The sequence below is a fragment of the Lucilia sericata genome, unplaced genomic scaffold, assembly GCF_015586225.1.
Source record: "Lucilia sericata isolate MDLA Ls3-8-SP2 unplaced genomic scaffold, ASM1558622v1 Contig000894F_arrow, whole genome shotgun sequence".
NCBI lineage: Eukaryota > Metazoa > Arthropoda > Insecta > Diptera > Calliphoridae > Lucilia > Lucilia sericata.
This window is the reverse complement of record NW_023994883.1, coordinates 180,802-199,309: the sequence shown is the minus strand read 5'-3', so window position 1 is coordinate 199,309 and position 18,508 is coordinate 180,802. Positions and strand designations below refer to the sequence as shown.

The 18,508-nt window shown below is 29.4% G+C and overlaps 1 protein-coding gene across 1 annotated transcript; it reads left to right on the top strand.

Annotated features, from left to right (window-relative positions):
• Positions 1–10,221: 10,221 nt before the first annotated feature.
• On the top strand, positions 10,222–16,919 carry LOC119608887. The gene is made up of 3 exons (XM_037963464.1): positions 10,222–10,549; positions 14,439–14,651; positions 14,716–16,919. Exons 1-3 carry the CDS (start codon positions 10,480–10,482, stop codon positions 15,027–15,029), a joined length of 597 nt encoding a protein of 198 aa, XP_037819392.1. The 5' UTR covers positions 10,222–10,479; the 3' UTR covers positions 15,030–16,919.
• Positions 16,920–18,508: the final 1,589 nt, after the last annotated feature.

Here is an 18,508-nt window from a genome sequence, read left to right as displayed (position 1 = left end):
CTAGTCTATAGTCTAGTCTATAGTCTAGTCTATAGTCTAGTCTATAGTCTAGTCTATAGTCTAGTCTATAGTCTAGTCTATAGTCTAGTCTATAGTCTAGTCTATAGTCTAGTCTATAGTCTAGTCTATAGTCTAGTCTATAGTCTAGTCTATAGTCTAGTCTATAGTCTAGTCTATAGTCTAGTCTATAGTCTAGTCTATAGTCTAGTCTATAATCTAGTCTATAGTCTAGTCTAGTCTATAGTCTAGTCTAGTCTATAGTCTAGTCTATAGTCTAGTCTATAGTCTAGTCTATAGTCTAGTCTATAGTCTAGTCTATAGTCTAGTCTGTAGTCTAGGCTATAGTCTAGTCTTTAGTCCAGTCTATAGTCTAGTCTATAGTCTAGTCTGTAGTCTAGTCTATAGTCTAGTCTAGTCTAGTCTATAGTCTAGTCTATAGTCTAGTCTATAGTCTAGTCTATAGTCTAGTCTATAGACTAGTCTATAGTCTAGTCTATAGTCTAGTCTATAGTCTAGTCTATAGTCTAGTCTATAGTCTAGTCTATAGTCTAGTCTATATTCTAGTCTATAGTCTAGTCTATAGTCTAGTCTATAATCTAGTCTATAGTCTAGTGTATAGTCTAGTCTATAATCTAGTCTATAGTCTAGTCTAGTCTAGTCTATAGTCTAGTCTATAGTCTAGTCTAGTCTATAGTCTAGTCTATAGTCTAGTCTATAGTCTAGTCTATAGTCTAGTCTATAGTCTAGTCTATAGTCTAGTCTAGTCTATAGTCTAGTCTATAGTCTAGTATGTAGTCTAGTCTGTAGTCTAGGGCTATAGTCTCGTCTTAGTCCCAGTCTATAGTCTAGGCTATAATCTAGTCTATAGTCTAGTGTATAGTCTAGTCTATAATCTAGTCTATAGTCTAGTCTAGTCTATAGTCTAGTCTATAGTCTAGTCTAGTCTAGTCTATAGTCTAGTCTATAGTCTAGTCTATAGTCTAGTCTATAGTCTAGTCTATAGTATAGTCTATAGTCTAGTCTATAGTCTAGTCTATAGTCTAGTCTATAGTCTAGTCTATAGTCTAGTCTATAGTCTAGTCTATAGTCTAGTCTATAGTCTAGTCTATAGTCTAGTCTATAGTCTAGTCTATAGTCTAGTCTGTAGTCTAGGCTATAGTCTAGTCTTTAGTCCAGTCTATAGTCTAGTCTATAGTCTAGTCCTATAGTCTAGTCTATAGTCTAGTCTATAGTCTAGTCTAGTCTATAGTCTAGTCTATAGTCTAGTCTATAGTCTAGTCTATAGTCTAGTCTATAGTCTAGTCTATAGTCTAGTCTATAGTCTAGTCTATAGTCTAGTCTATAGTCTAGTCTATAGTCTAGTCTATAATCTAGTCTATGTCTAGTCTAGTCTATGTCTAGTCTAGTCTATAGTCTAGTCTATAGTCTAGTCTATAGTCTAGTCTATAGTCTAGTCTATAGTCTAGTCTATAGTCTAGTCTATAGTCTAGTCTATAGTCTAGTCTATAGTCTAGTCTATAGTCTAGTCTATAGTCTAGTCTATAGTCTAGCCTATAGTCTAGCCTATAGTCTAGTCTATAATCTAGTCTATAGTCTAGTCTATAGTCTAGTCTATAGTCTAGTCTATAGTCTAGTCTATAGTCTAGTCTATAGTCTAGGTCTATAGTCTAGTCTATAGTCTAGTCTATAGTCTAGTCTATAGTCTAGTCTATAGTCTAGTCTATAGTCTAGTCTATAGTCTAGTCTATAGTCTAGTCTATAGTCTAGTCTCTAGTCTAGTCTAGTCTATAGTCTAGTCTATAGTCTAGTCTATAGTCTAGTCTATAGTCTAGTCTAGTCTATAGTCTAGTCTAGTCTATAGTCTAGTCTATAGTCTAGTCTATAGTCTAGTCTATAGTCTAGTCTATAGTCTAGTCTATAGTCTAGTCTGTAGTCTAGGCTATAGTCTAGTCTTTAGTCCAGTCTATAGTCTAGTCTATAGTCTAGTCTATAGTCTAGTCTATAGTCTAGTCTATAGTCTAGTCTATAGTCTAGTCTATAGTCTAGTCTATAGTCTAGTCTATAGACTAGTCTATAGTCTAGTCTATAGTCTAGTCTATAGTCTAGTCTATAGTCTAGTCTATAGTCTAGTCTATAGTCTAGTCTATATTCTAGTCTATAGTCTAGTCTATAGTCTAGTCTATAATCTAGTCTATAGTCTAGTGTATAGTCTAGTCTATAATCTAGTCTATAGTCTAGTCTAGTCTAGTCTATAGTCTAGTCTATAGTCTAGTCTAGTCTATAGTCTAGTCTATAGTCTAGTCTATAGTCTAGTCTATAGTCTAGTCTATAGTCTAGTCTATAGTCTAGTCTATAGTCTAGTCTATAGTCTAGTCTATAGTCTAGTCTATAGTCTAGTCTGTAGTCTAGTCTGTAGTCTAGGCTATAGTCTAGTCTTTAGTCCAGTCTATAGTCTAGGCTATAATCTAGTCTATAGTCTAGTGTATAGTCTAGTCTATAATCTAGTCTATAGTCTAGTCTAGTCTATAGTCTAGTCTATAGTCTAGTCTAGTCTAGTCTATAGTCTAGTCTATAGTCTAGTCTATAGTCTAGTCTATAGTCTAGTCTATAGTCTAGTCTATAGTCTAGTCTATAGTCTAGTCTATAGTCTAGTCTATAGTCTAGTCTATAGTCTAGTCTATAGTCTAGTCTATAGTCTAGTCTATAGTCTAGTCTATAGTCTAGTCTGTAGTCTAGGCTATAGTCTAGTCTTTAGTCCAGTCTATAGTCTAGTCTATAGTCTAGTCTATAGTCTAGTCTATAGTCTAGTCTATAGTCTAGTCTATAGTCTAGTCTATAGTCTAGTCTATAGTCTAGTCTATAGTCTAGTCTATAGTCTAGTCTATAGTCTAGTCTAGTCTAAAGTCTACTCTATAGTCTAGTCTATAGTCTAGTCTATAGTCTAGTCTATAGTCTAGTCTATAGTCTAGTCTATAGTCTAGTCTATAGTCTAGTCTATAGTCTAGTCTATAGTCTAGTCTATAATCTAGTCTATAGTCTAGTGTATAGTCCAGTCTATAATCTAGTCTATAGTCTAGTCTAGTCTAGAGTCTAGTCTATAGTCTAGTCTAGTCTATAGTCTAGTCTATAGTCTAGTCTATAGTCTAGTCTATAGTCTAGTCTATAGTCTAGTCTATAGTCTAGTCTATAGTCTAGTCTGTAGTCTAGTCTGTAGTCTAGGCTATAGTCTAGTCTTTAGTCCAGTCTATAGTCTAGTCTATAGTCTAGTCTATAGTCTAGTCTGTAGTCTAGGCTATAGTCTAGTCTTTAGTCTAGTCTATAGTCTAGTCTATAGTCTAGTCTATAGTCTAGTCTATAGTCTAGTCTATAGTCTAGCCTATAGTCTAGTCTATAGTCTAGTCTATAGTCTAGTCTATAGTCTAGCCTATAGTCTAGTCTATAGTCTAGTCTATAGTCTAGTCTATAGTCTAGTCTATAGTCTAGTCTATAGTCTAGTCTATAGTCTAGTCTATAATCTAGTCTATAGTCTGGTCTATAGTCTAGTCTATAGTCTAGTCTGTAGTCTAGTCTATAGTCTAGTCTATAGTATAGTCTATAGTCTAGTCTATAGTCTAGTCTATAGTCTAGTCTATAGTCTAGTCTATAGTCTAGTCTATAGTCTAGTCTATAGTCTAGTCTATAGTCTAGTCTATAGTCTAGTCTATAGTCTAGTCTATAGTGTAGTCTATAGTCTAGTCTATAGTTTAGTCTATAGTCTAGTCTATAGTCTAGTCTAGTCTAAAGTCTACTCTATAGTCTAGTCTATAGTCTATAGTCTAGTCTATAGTCTAGTCTATAGTCTAGTCTATAGTCTAGTCTATAGTCTAGTCTATAGTTTAGTCTATAGTCTAGTCTAGTCTATAGTCTAGTCTAAAGTCTACTCTATAGTCTAGTCTATAGTCTAGTCTATAGTCTAGTCTATAGTCTAGTCTATAGTCTAGTCTACAGTTTAGTCTATAGTCTAGTCTATAGTCTAGTATATAGTCTAGCCTATAGTCTAGTCTATAGTCTGGTCTATAGTCTAGTCTAAAGTCTAGTCTAAGTCTATTCTATAGTCTGGTCTATAGTCTAGTCTATAGTCTAGTCTATAGTCTAGTATAGTCTAGTCTATAGTCTAGTCTATAGTCTAGTCTAGTCTAGTCTATAGTCTAGTCTATAGTCTAGTCTATAGTCTAGTCTATAGTCTAGTCTATAGTCTAGTCTATAGTCTAGTCTATAGTCTAGTCTATAGTCTAGTCTATAGTCTAGTCTATAGTCTAGTCTATAGTCTAGTCTATAGTCTAGTCTAGTCTATAGTCTAGTCTAAGTCTACTCTATAGTCTAGTCTATAGTCTAGTCTATAGTCTAGTCTATAGTCTAGTCTACAGTCTAGTCTATAGTCTAGTCTATAGTCTAGTCTATAGTCTAGTCCTATAGTCTAGTCTATAGTCTGGTCTATAGTCTAGTCTAAAGTCTAGCTCTATAAGTCTATTCTATAGTCTGGTCTAGTCTAGTCTAGTCTAGTCTAGTCTAGTCTATAGTCTGGTCTATAGTCTAGTCTATAGTCTAGTCTATAGTCTAGTCTATAGTCTAGTCTATAGTCTAGTCTAGTCTAGTCTATAGTCTAGTCTATAGTCTAGTCTATAGTCTAGTCTATAGTCTAGTCTATAGTCTAGTCTATAGTCTAGTCTATAGTCTGGTCTATAGTCTAGTCTATAGTCTAGTCTGTAGTCTAGTCTATAGTCTAGTCTATAGTATAGTCTATAGTCTAGTCTATAGTCTAGTCTATAGTCTAGTCTATAGTCTAGTCTATAGTCTAGTCTATAGTCTAGTCTATAGTCTAGTCTATAGTCTAGTCTATAGTCTAGTCTATAGTCTAGTCTATAGTCTAGTCTATAGTTTAGTCTATAGTCTGGTCTATAGTCTGGTCTATAGTCTAGTCTAGTCTAAAGTCTACTCTATAGTCTAGTCTATAGTCTAGTCTATAGTCTAGTCTATAGTCTAGTCTATAGTTTAGTCTATAGTCTAGTCTAGTCTATAGTCTAGTCTAGTCTATAGTCTAGTCTAAAGTCTACTCTATAGTCTAGTCTATAGTCTAGTCTGTAGTCTAGTCTATAGTCTAGTCTATAGTCTAGTCTATAGTCTAGTCTATAGTCTAGTCTATAGTCTAGGCTATAGTCTAGTCTATAGTCTAGTCTATAGTCTAGGCTATAGTCTAGTCTATAGTCCAGTCTATAGCCTAGTCTATAGTCTAGTCTTTAGTCTAGTCTATAGTCTAGTCTATAGTCGAGTCTATAGTCGAGTCTATAGTCGAGTCTATAGTCGAGTCTATAGTCGAGTCTATAGTCTAGTCTATAGTCTAGTCTATAGTCGAGTCTATAGTCTAGTCTATAGTCTAGTCTATAGTCTAGTCTATAGTCTAGTCTATAGTCTAGTCTATAGTCTAGTCTATAGTCTAGTCTATAGTCTAGTCTATAGTCTAGTCTATAGTCTAGTCTATAGTCTAGTCTATAGTCTAGTCTATAATCTAGTCTATAATCTAGTCTATAATCTAGTCTATAGTCTAGTGTATAGTCTAGTCTATAATCTAGTCTATAGTCTAGTCTGGTCTAGTCTAGTCTATAGTCTAGTCTATAGTCTAGTCTATAGTCTAGTCTATAGTCTAGTCTATAGTCTAGTCTATAGTCTAGTCTATAGTCTAGTCTATAGTCTAGTCTATAGTCTAGTCTATAGTCTAGTCTATAGACTAGTCTATAGTCTAGTCTATAGTCTAGTCTATAGTCTAGTCTATAGTCTAGTCTATAGTCTAGTCTATAGTCTAGTCTATAGTCTAGTCTATAGTCTAGTCTATAGTCTAGTCTATAGTCTAGTCTATAGTCTAATCTATAGTCTAGTCTATAGTCTATAGTCTAGTCTATAGTCTAGTCTAGTCTATAGTCTAGTCTATAGTCTAGTCTATAGTCTAGTCTATAGTCTAGTCTATAGTCTAGTCTATAGTCTAGTCTATAGTCTAGTCTATAGTCTAGTCTATAGTCTAGTTTATAGTCTAGTCTATAGTCTAGTCTATAGTCTAGTTATAGTCTAGTCTATAGTCTAGTCTATAATCTAGTCTATAGTCTAGTGTATAGTCTAGTCTATAATCTAGTCTATAGTCTAGTCTATAGTCTAGTCTATAGTCTAGTCTATAGTCTAGTCTATAGTCTAGTCTATAGTCTAGTCTATTAGTCTAGTCTATAGTCTAGTCTGTAGTCTAGGCTATAGTCTAGTCTTTAGTCCAGTCTATAGTCTAGTCTATAGTCATGTCTATAGTCTAGTCTATAGTCTAGTCTATAGTCTAGTCTGTAGTCTAGGCTATAGTCTAGTCTTTAGTCCAGTCTATAGTCTAGTCTATAGTCTAGTCTATAGTCTAGTCTATAGTCTAGCCTATAGTCTAGTCTATAGTCTAGTCTATAGTCTAGTCTATAGTCTAGCCTATAGTCTAGTCTATAGTCTAGTCTATAGTCTAGTCTATAGTCTAGTCTATAGTCTAGTCTATAGTATAGTCTAGTCTATAGTCTAGTCTATAGTCTAGTCTATAATCTAGTCTATAGTCTAGTCTATAGTCTAGTCTATAATCTAGTCTATAGTCTAGTCTATAGTCTAGTCTATAGTCTAGTCTATAGTCTAGTCTATAGTCTAGTCTATAGTCTAGTCTATAGTCTAGTCTATAGTCTAGTCTAAGTCTAGTCTATAGTTTAGTCTATAGTCTAGTCTATAGTCTAGTCTAAAGTCTACTCTATAGTCTAGTCTATAGTCTAGTCTATAGTCTAGTCTATACTTTAGTCTATAGTCTAGTCTAGTCTAGTCTATAGTCTAGTCTAAAGTCTACTCTATAGTCTAGTCTATAGTCTAGTCTATAGTCTAGTCTATAGTCTAGTCTATAGTCTAGTCTATAGTCTAGTCTATAGTCTAGTCTATAGTCTAGTCTATAGTCTAGTCTATAGTCTAGTCTATAGTCTAGTCTATAGTCTAGTCTATAGTCTAGTCTATAGTCTAGTCTATAGTCTAGTCAATAGTCTAGTCTATAGTCTAGTCTATAGTTTAGTCTATAGTCTAGTCTATAGTCTAGTATATAGTCTAGCCTATAGTCTAGTCTATAGTCTGGTCTATAGTCTAGTCTAAAGTCTAGTCTAAAGTCTATTCTATAGTCTAGTCTATAGTCTAGTCTATAGTCTAGTCTATAGTCTAGTCTAGTCTATAGTCTAGTCTATAGTCTAGTCTATAGTCTAGTCTATAGTCTAGTCTATAGTCTAGTCTATAGTCTAGTCTATAGTCTAGTCTGTAGTCTAGTCTAGTCTATAGTCTAGTCTATAGTATAGTCTATAGTCTAGTCTATAGTCTAGTCTATAGTATAGTCTATAGTCTAGTCTATAGTCTAGTTTATAGTCTAGTCTATAGTCTAGTCTATAGTCTAGTTTATAGTGTAGTCTATAGTCAGATTATCTATTTTTATTAGGAAATATGTACATGCATTAGGGATATAACTAATTTGGCGAAATTTTTGGCTTACCACCTCATGATTGTCAATGTTGTGTAAGTAGTGAAAAAAAATTGTCTAATATAAACCAAATTTTATGTTCTAGATTTTATTTTTTTTTTATTTTACATACAGGTTTTCCTACCGACATGATGTGTCAAAAGCAGACTTTTCGGTGGAAATGTCTATATACGTACATTAGGGTGATGACATTTTATGTTTTTACACCCCATAATCAAAAATCCATAGAAAATAAGAAGAAAGACAACACTCCCGCTCCAAACGAGTTGAAATTTTTTGATCGTATTTGTTTTGATCATATCTTTGATACTTATAGATCAAATTTACTGCTTTTACACAGGGTCATTTTTAAGAGTATTTGGATTCCGAAGATATATGGGGCCATCAAAAACCCGATTTTAATAAACAGACGGACAGACATTTGGTCGTGAACTTTTTTTAATAATCGCGAAAAAATAATACCGTGTTTTTTCATATTTTTACAAAATACGTCAATAGTTATCATATAGTTACAGAAATCTTTCCCGCCTTTACACTGAGCGGATTAGGATTATTTAGAAAATATTATGATGTGTAATAAAGAATAATTAAACAGTTAATTGGACATACAGACTAGATATTTATCTTCCTCAGATTGTTATAAGATAATTTGATTAAAAAAGTTTGAAGGTATTGTAAAATAAACGGTATTTACTTTATGTTAATTACAAACAAAAATGTTTACATATGCATATTAAAATTATGTGTATATGACATATTGGTTAAATGTAAAATATTTTTGTATTTTTTATTGAACATAACAAATTATGTTGCTAAATAAACATAATCATTTATTTAAAAAGGTTTTGATGTAATAGACAATTATAACAAAATTATTAAATCTGTTTCCTGTTGGCATGACTAAAATATTTAAAGAAAATTGTTAATTAAATACCACAAAAATCAATAACTATTTTAAAATAATTGTTGTTGTTTTTAATACATAAACTAAATGTATAATTTGTGTATTTAAATTTTTTAAACTTTTCATTAAATATGTTTATGTATTTTCGTATGAATATATTTATTTATTTATATATTATATGTCAAACTTGAAATTTCTAAATTAAAAATTATATGCTTATTTGTGAGTATTTTTGTAAATTACATACAATACCCGTATGTATGTACGTGTAAAAATGTTTGTACATTTAAAATACTAAACCATGTGTTCATTAGAAAATTTTGACATAAGACATTTCAAACAATCGGAGGTTAGGAATCAACCTTTAATACAAAATACAATTTCGTTGAATTTAAACTTTTAAATATTTGGTAATTCTGTACTGCAGAAAACAAATATGTATAAATATTTACAACAACAATGCAGTCAGTCAGTCGGTCTTTTCTTTTCTTTGGATGGGAAGTAATTAACATTGTATACTACACTACATACAAAACAGCAGCAATTCCTTTTAAACAAAAATAAAAAAGAACTTAGTTTTTATTTTTGTTTTGTACTCTCAACGTTGATCCGTCCTTGACCTAATTCCGTTATATACAAATGGCTTGAATACAACTACAAACGCAATGTCTATAATATACATATACTAGAATATGTATTAAGCTTTTTTCTCTCAATGATATACAATCGTATAGACGCAAATACATACGTAAGTGCTTCTACATACAGGAATATATAGCTATGTTTTGGTTATGTGTCATCTTATAAATATTTGTCTTCCTTTTTTTTAATTTTATACACATGCCAAAAATACCTAAAATGTGTCCCCAGAGCCCAACCTATATCAGCACTCCTACACACATTAAACTCAACCTTAGTGTAAGAAAACAACTTGTATAAAGCATTATTAAATATTTTTTTACGTTTAATGAGCAGCAAAATTTCCAAAATCCTTCCTTCAGATGACTCATCATCATCATCGTTTCCATTGAGATGCGTTAGAGCAAAAATATTTGTATAACTGTGTGTTGTTTGCTTTTCATTTTCTTTTCCTCATGCATACGCTTGGTTTTATTTTTTTTTTTTTTTCGTTAAGTCGGAGGTTCTCAACTAAATATTGTCAATGAAAATAATTTTTGAAGAAGTTTTTAAGTTGAAATTTTTACTATTCTGCTGAATTTCAAAATCAAAGCTTTTTTTATATTTACATTACAAGGATACTTGTGTGCTTTGCAAATCGTATTTAAACATACAGACGGACATCAGTATAGAAAACTTTATTTTCTTTAAAAATTAGATCTTTGACTTCTTATATTATTTAGTTATTTTCAAAACAAAGTTACTCCCATATACAGCAGTTAAGGAAACACTGTTTTGTTGTGTACTTTTAAAACAGGGGTGGATTTACACTAACCACAAAATGAAATTTTTCTAAAAAGCGACCAACGTTTTATAAATTGAGTAACAAAAAGAAAATTTTTGCTCCCAATGCTTAAGCAAGCAAGCAGGCAGTCAGACAGGGTGGATATGAATAGAAATGATCACCATAATGACAAAAACACTGCCGCTAATATTAGAGAGCAATTTAACAATGTGTTTGTTGTACTGTGCAAACTGGAAAATTATAACTCGCCATTAATAAAAAATAACAAAAAAAAAAAAAAAAAAAAACATACTCACACGCGACCCGCCACTGTCTGCTTTTGCTGTTTGTATCATTCGGTTCGAGTCTGTTTTGTTTGGGCCTCTATGCCAAGCGAATATATTACCACACATCAGTTTCTATTTATGTCAAGTCCAGCGCGGTTGTTTTGCACCAGAACTTAAAATTGCTTTAGTTTACGAATACTAAATAAAAAATATATATTAAATAATAAATATTGTGCAAAAAAAAAACTAAAAACAGAATACAAAAACAAACCTCTAGCGAAAGGAATTTAAATTGTGAAATTAAAAACAAAAATAATAAAATTTAAAAAAAATGCATTTGAATAACATCACTAAGGGAATTTTGCCGTTAATATTTATTGTTGGATTATTTAAAATAACAGGTATTTGAAAAGAATACATTGCATACAAATTAACAATTAATGAAATAAGAATTTGTTATTAACAACAACAAAAAAAAAAAAAAAAATGTTTTAATATTAAATATGGAAAATAGTTAACTCTTAAATGAAAAACCAAAAAGGGGTGTTTTACTTTTATAAATATGTATGAATGTATGTGTGTGTATCACCACATTTATACCAACATTTCATATACATATGTATATATGATTTTTTCCTTTTAAACACTGTTGATTTAAAACAATAACAATTTGCCAAGGAAAAATCAATATTTTAAATATTGAAAAGTTTTTAAAAGATGGATACAAATCTACTCTATGTATACATACACATTCATACATACATATTTTTAAAGTACATTCTATACATAAAGTTTTTTATACACATAAATACATATGTATATATGTATGTATTTTTTACATATTTATGTTCGTATGTATAAATGTCGTTTTAACTTATTGTTATTTTCAAAAAAATTAATAGAAAAAAAGACACTCCTATAAAAATCTTGGAATGAATTAATGTAATTAATTAAAATTATAAATATTCTAATAAAATATGATATGTTGAACGTGACCAAATGTATTTTGCTACATTCAACTCTTAAACGAAATGGTTGATTTCAACTCGAATCGATTTGACTTGAATACGTTTTTCATGACAGGAATTTTGTTCTTTTTTGAAAACACAACTTAACCCAGCGTTAATATAAACAGCAACAAAAATACAATACTTTCAATTAACAACAATTAGTAAATATGTTTTTTTATTTAACAACTTTATGGAGCTACTTGTGTAGAGTTATTATGGGTTGGTAGGGTTTGGTATTCATGAACATTTTATAAAACTTTTCTTTACATACAAACCAACATACATACATTTGTATATTTACAACAACAATAATATTTTAACTCTGACATCATCGTTATTGTGTGGTAAAACAGACAAAAATACATACTACATATAATAATTTTTGTTGTATGTCTTTAGTCTAATGCATATAGTATGGACATACATATATATAGATTTATATCTACATACATATATATATTTCTAAATATCTATATACATTTGTCTTGTATTATGATTTTTTTTTAGTTTTTGTACATTTAGAAGCATGACGAAGGCAGTAAAATGAACATTTGAAAAACATTTTCGTACATTTGAATTTAAATACAACATGTGCAGATATACACGCATAGATACATTTTGTATTGTATCCATGTATGTGTTTATGCATAAAATTACGCTAAATCCAACCGATGGCTAAAATGGGAGGGAATAGTTCTGGGCTTAAGATTTGTATATCTAATATATGGCCAATATACAGTAGTATACCTATATTTTCTATAACAACAGAGGAGTTTAAATCCTCAACTTTATATTAAAAATTCTTATATCAATATCAAACTATGAAAAAACTATATATTACTCATATTTAACACACCAAAAATAATAAAACAATAATTTTCAATATTGTGCTAAATTTCGTAAAAAAAAAGAAACTTAATGAAATGTATCAACCACACCACTCCTCTTATTTTTCCCCATTAACTTTAAAATAAAATACGTATACGCCTGTGTAATTGTTTTTTGTACACGAATACTTAAACAAATGTATATAAATATCATATTTATATGAATTCTAAATGTATATTTTCATATACATATGTATGTATGTACGTATGTATTTGTGAATTGCACGATTTTCCGCATCATAATAAATAATAATCGGTATTTGTGTATATGACATGCTACGCATGCAAGAGTATTTAAAATTTGTTTAAATCGCTTGTATTACTTTAAAACATATTGATACCATAAAGTTTTGAAACCCAATTCTATACTTCGATACTGGAAGTGTTGAAAGTAAAATTGCATAAATTTGATATAATGAAAATACGAATCAAAAATAGTATTTCGGTTTTTTTAAGCCCAGTTTTGAACGTTAAAGTCATTTTCTGAAGAAAATCGATACGGAAATTTTATCTCCCTTGCTTCTCCTTATGCAAGTTCCCAGAATACTATACTTTCATCTTTTTTAATGGTTGATAAAAAAATGGTTTTATAAGAAATTGCAAATTATAAACATTATTTATTGCATTTTTAAAATCCAATAGAACACACAAAATTCAAAATGGTTTAGCAATATGTATTTCAATATAGCAAAATAAAAGTAGGAAAAAGAAAAGATAGAATAGAAAAATTGCGAAAGAAATTTGAAAAGAAGAAAGGAAACAAGTTTCCCACCAAGTCTAGAAAAGAAATACTTTTAAGGTTTTAAAGTACTAAACTAATGTTGCACTAGACAAGATTCTAGATAGAATAGACTATAGACTCGACTATAGACTACAATATAGGCAAGACAAAAGACTACAATATATACTAGACTATATTCTAGACTATAGGCTAGACTATAGACTAGAGTATAGACTAGACTATAGACTAAACTATAGACTAGACTATAGACTAGACTATAGACTAGACTATAGACTAGACTATAGACTAGACTATAGACTAGACTATAGACTAGACTATAGACTAGACTATAGACTAGACTATAGACTAGACTATAGACTAGACTATAGACTAGACTATACTAGACTATAGATTAGACTAGACTATAGATTAGACTAGACTATAGATTAGACTAGACTATAGACTAGACTGTAGACTAGACTATAGACTAGACTAGACTATAGACTAGACTATAGACTAGACTATAGACTAGACTATAGACTAGACTATAGACTAGACTAGACTAGACTATAGACTAGACTATAGACTAGACTATAGACTAGACTATAGACTAGACTATAGACTAGACTATAGACTAGACTATAGACTAGACTATAGACCAGACTATAGACTAGACTACACTAGACTATATACTAGACCATAAATAGACTATAGAGTGGACTACAGACTAGACTATAGACTAGACAATAGACTAGACTTTAGACCAGACGAGACTATAAACTAGACTACAGACCGACTACTATGTGGAAAACTTATCAGAAGTTTATATTTTAGAAAATGTACCGAATATTTTACTGGCAGCAACATTAACGCAAGAGTTGTGAAGTTGTGGCTATAGTAAAGATTTCTTTAAAATGATAATACTTGCATGAAAACCTGAATCTAAAAGACCCTCAAAGCAAGCCCCTGGTATCTCACATATCTTCAATAAAACGGTTGAATTATATTAATAATTTTGTATTGGTTCTAATGAATTTGTTTTAAAAATACTACTGCCAGCCTAATACCCAACAAAAAACATTTGTTTTATTGATGTTATATTAATTGAATAATATTCCTTCTTTTGCTATAGAGACGCAGAAAAACCAATTAAAACACAACACATTTTTTACTAATAAAAACGTTTTTTTTTCTTAATTGAAGGGTGTACAAAAATTCGTTAAATTCAAATTCAGTACAGTAAATCCTAACAAATTGTACAATAAATAGTATATAGCTTCTAAATAATAATTTTGATTTTAGAAACTGCACAAACTGAGTACGCACTGTATTTTAAATTGTTTGTTTTTGTTTTATTTATACTTATTTACACATGCATATTTATGTGATCTGTAGGCTTTTATATGTTTATATATGTACATCATACAATAATGTGCCAAATATAAGCCACAAAATTAGGGTGATTCGAAAAGTTATTTAAGTATAAATAAAATATTAAAAACTTATAAGTAAAAAATACAGAAGTGAAGTATTTTTTAAGCAATTAAATTTAAATAATATTTCGTGTTATAAGGTGTTATTTGCTTAACATAAATACACTCACACTGTTGTTAATATTTCAATGTATAGTTTAATTGCTCAAATTTTTAATATTTATTTTCATTTATTTTAGGAATTGAAGCTGATGGAAATCAAAAGGGATCTGGTGATAGCAAACAAGCATTTGATGCATACGATTATAGTGATGAAAGTGAAACATCCAATGGTGAAATACCAACACCCAAGTCTACAATTACACCCTATTTTGAGAATAGTCTAATCACTGTTTATGCAACAAAAGATGTTGAAAATGTCACCTTAGAATGTTTACCTAAAAATTTTAAAGGTAAATTCTTTAATACTTTATCAACTTTGTTACTAAATATAAATTTTTAAATATATTTTTAAAGATTCTGTTCATCAAATCTTATGGTATAATGAAGAACATCCCATAACAAATGGCAACACCTCATTGGCGGTTGATAAATATTCAGTCGATAACAAATATCGTCTGACTATACTCAATTATAAGAAAGACACCGCTGGAAATTTCTCATGTGCTGTTTTACCCACTGAAGCCCGCCAATATGTACAAATTGAATTTGGTGCTCCTCCAGAAAATATTAAAGATCAGAATGGTGCTTCCAACACACTTATTATTGAAATGGGATTAATGCTTACATCTTTAGTCGCAATAGTTTCAGTAAATTATTTCAAATTTTAAATTAGTAACATATAGTACTTAGAACAAATAGAAACAGAAAAAAATGAATGATAAATGAAAATTGCGCGCATTAATGAGGCTGAAACTTTTCTAATTTCAAATAATGCAAATGTATGTACTTATATAATGCCTGGATTATAGAAAAAATATTGAAAAAAAAAAACAAGAAATCAAAAGCTTCGCTCCATTATTAAAAACAATAGCAAACCAAAAAAAAGTCCTTTTAAATGCGATAATCTAGATCAAACTAATAAAAAATAAAATATTTTTAGACATTTTCAATAATATTTTTAACAGTGAATACAAATATGTATTTACATACATATTTTGTTATGAATGTAATGCTTACCATGGAATATATGTATAAACGAAAGTGTTATCTGTTAAAATACTTATAAAGCATAATAACTTTGGTAAACATTCATGCATAATTACAATTTCGCACATAAATTATTTGCATTTACTCAACAAAAATGTTTGTTTATGTCTGGCGAAACATTAAAATCTTCCCCCTCAAGATCATAATAAATTTTTGTATTGAATGACTTTTTATAGAAAGCTAGCATTATGATCAGGTTATTGAAGAAAAATTACATACATACGTATACTTATATAAACTTATCAGTGTTGCTAGTTTAGATATTTTGTTATTCGAACTCGCATTTCTAAATAAATTTATAACAAAATGCAAAAAAAAAAAAACAAATTCTCCATAGCTTAAGTGGCGTTCGATATTTTGTTAATCGAACTTGCATTTCTAAATAAATTTATAACAAAATGCAGAAAAAACAAATTCTCCATAGCTTAAGTGGCATTCGGAATGAAAAATTACATTTTAACACTGATAACTTACATATGTATGTAATAAATTTCTTATGTATTTATTGTGTATAAGTATATTTACTAGTTTTTTTACTACTACTACTTATTATTAAATGTATATTTTTATGTAAATTTAATTAGAAAATATTATAAATAGATTCTTTTGTTTTTGCAAATTGTTTTGTATTCCATTACATTGCAAATTGTATGCCAAAGATGATTTCGAGTGCCTCCATATGTATTTTTATTAACAATTGTTTAATTAATTAATTAATTATTATTTTTTTATATATATTTTTAAAATATGTTTGTATGTATTTATGTATCATATCTAAGTTAAATAAGTTACATTTTTATGTACCCTACAACACTACCATACATGCTAATGCTCCTTTTTGCGCTAATATCTATCATTGCTTGTTTTAAAATCATGCAGGCAAAGTGAATACGATTAAACGCTTTAATCGACTTGAATATTTAGTATTAGTTGTATGGTATTATTTAGTCTGGTCTGACCGACTGACTGTATGCTCGCTTATAAATAAATTTCAAAAAAAGAAACGTATATTAATTTGAAATAAAAAACGAAAAACAAATAGTTTAAAATGTGAAATTTTAGAAAATTAAAAAGCAAATACAAAACAAAAAAAGAACAAAGTGCAAATCACCCCAGTGTTATTTTAGTGCCTGCATTTCAGCGTTATGTTTGAATAATTATTATTATTGTACCTTAACAAAATAAATATAAAGAAAATACATACTACTTACTACATATACATATACAAAAAGAAATATAAGAATATATGGTTTAAGGTCACGAATAAATGAATGTATGTATGTATTAAAATGTAATAATATATGTACATTAAGTATGTGTTTGTTTGTACAAGAAGTATATTTACATATGTATGTATGTTTGAAATTAAATACCAATTTTAAATCTTTGTTGTATAGTTATCTTCCGTAAGACTACAAAATATATTAAATTAGATGATTCTCCAAAGATTGAAAACCCCCAAACACACAATTTATTAAAATGAATAAAGTTTAAAAACTAATATACGAGTATTTACCAGATTTTTATTCCATTGAGATGTGCATGTATGTATGTATCTATTTATGTGTTACTATTGCTATTCTTAACAAAATGTTGAGTTTGTTATTTTTATTTAATAATAAAAAAATGTTTATTAAATTTCTCTTAAGACGACTTAACTTCATTTATTTAATTTTGGATATTGCTAAGATGGGATTTGCCATTAAATTTCTAACAGTGTTTTTTGTAAAGCCTAGCATGAGTGCTGGCTACTTGGTACTGACCAATCCTCTCATTTTTTTAATATTTGTATTTGTATTGTACTTTATGACAATAACTCCCTTTTGGGGACATCGGTCAATTACGGATCGAACCCTATATATAAATATCCTTTAGAACAAACCATTTTTGACAGAATTTATCATAATACTAATATATGTATTAGAGATTTATAACTATAAACTGATTTCCTCAGGGGGGTATTAGGATCGAACTTCGAATTAAATAACAATTAAACAACCCAGTTAGACAGGCTGGGATGGCTTAATACATATATAGATTAGCAGTCGATTTAATCAGAATATATCCAGTTAAAATTTCAAAGAACATAATTATAAACAAGTCAGAATTTATAGTGTTTATAAGTGAATTTTGACCATCAAGTCATTTTCTGAAGGGGACTGATAGGAGACTCGATCATTACGAAAATCAGCAGTATCATTAAGACTTTTATAAAACTAAGTTTGGCAGATTTTTGGAGTGATAAAAGAACATTTAACATATTTATGAGCTCAAAAGCCCTATTTGGTGGTACGGTTGTATGGGGGCTATGCGAAATAATGGATCGATTTTAACCATTTTCAATAGGCTTTGTCTTTTGACCAAATTTGATGACAAATTTCATCAAATTATCTTGAAAATTGCGACCTGTAGCATGCGCAAAAGGTTTACATGGACACACAGATGGACATAGCTAAATCGACTCAGAAACTGATTCTTTATACTTTAAGGTGGGTGTAAGACCAATATTTTTAGGTGTTACAAACATCAGCACAAATGTAGGCTATAAAAATCAAAAATTTTATTAAAAAAAATTGTTTTTTAACTAAATTTAAAACTTGTTTTTTAATGAACATTTTATGTATTTTTTGGTAAAAATGTTTCATTGGATTAAAAAAATTCATATTAAGCCTTTGGAATTATGTATTTGAAATGTCACAAACAATTTAAAAAATAATATACATACAATATATTTATTCTTAAATGCGCTATTGGAGTTGTAATCGGTTTCATCAATATTGACTTCAGTTTTATATTTTACGAAACTACTGAAATCTTAAAAATTACTGTAACTTGTACAATACAATTCGAATCAAAACATTTTTTTGAATTTGTTATCTTTATAAAATGCATGCATGCGTTTTGTTTATTAACTCAATTTTATTTATTTATTGTTCCAATCATGTACTAAGTTTACAATAATTTTAATATATACAACTTAAGAAAATTTAAGAATAAACATTTTTAAATACAAATGTTTATTAATAAATTTAAAGAATATCTTCTGTTATAAATAAGAGGGCAAAAATTTTGTTTTAATAATTGCATTTTTGTTTTTATT

Excerpts from the sequence above, each read along its gene's own strand:
- LOC119608887 (XM_037963464.1), top strand. The coding sequence starts at position 10,480 with ATGCATTTGAATAACATCACTAAGGGAATTTTGCCGTTAATATTTATT. Across the intron at positions 10,550-14,438 it reads TGGATTATTTAAAATAACAG|GAATTGAAGCTGATGGAAAT; the intron begins GTATTTGAAAAG and ends CATTTATTTTAG. Across the intron at positions 14,652-14,715 it reads TTTACCTAAAAATTTTAAAG|ATTCTGTTCATCAAATCTTA; the intron begins GTAAATTCTTTA and ends ATATTTTTAAAG.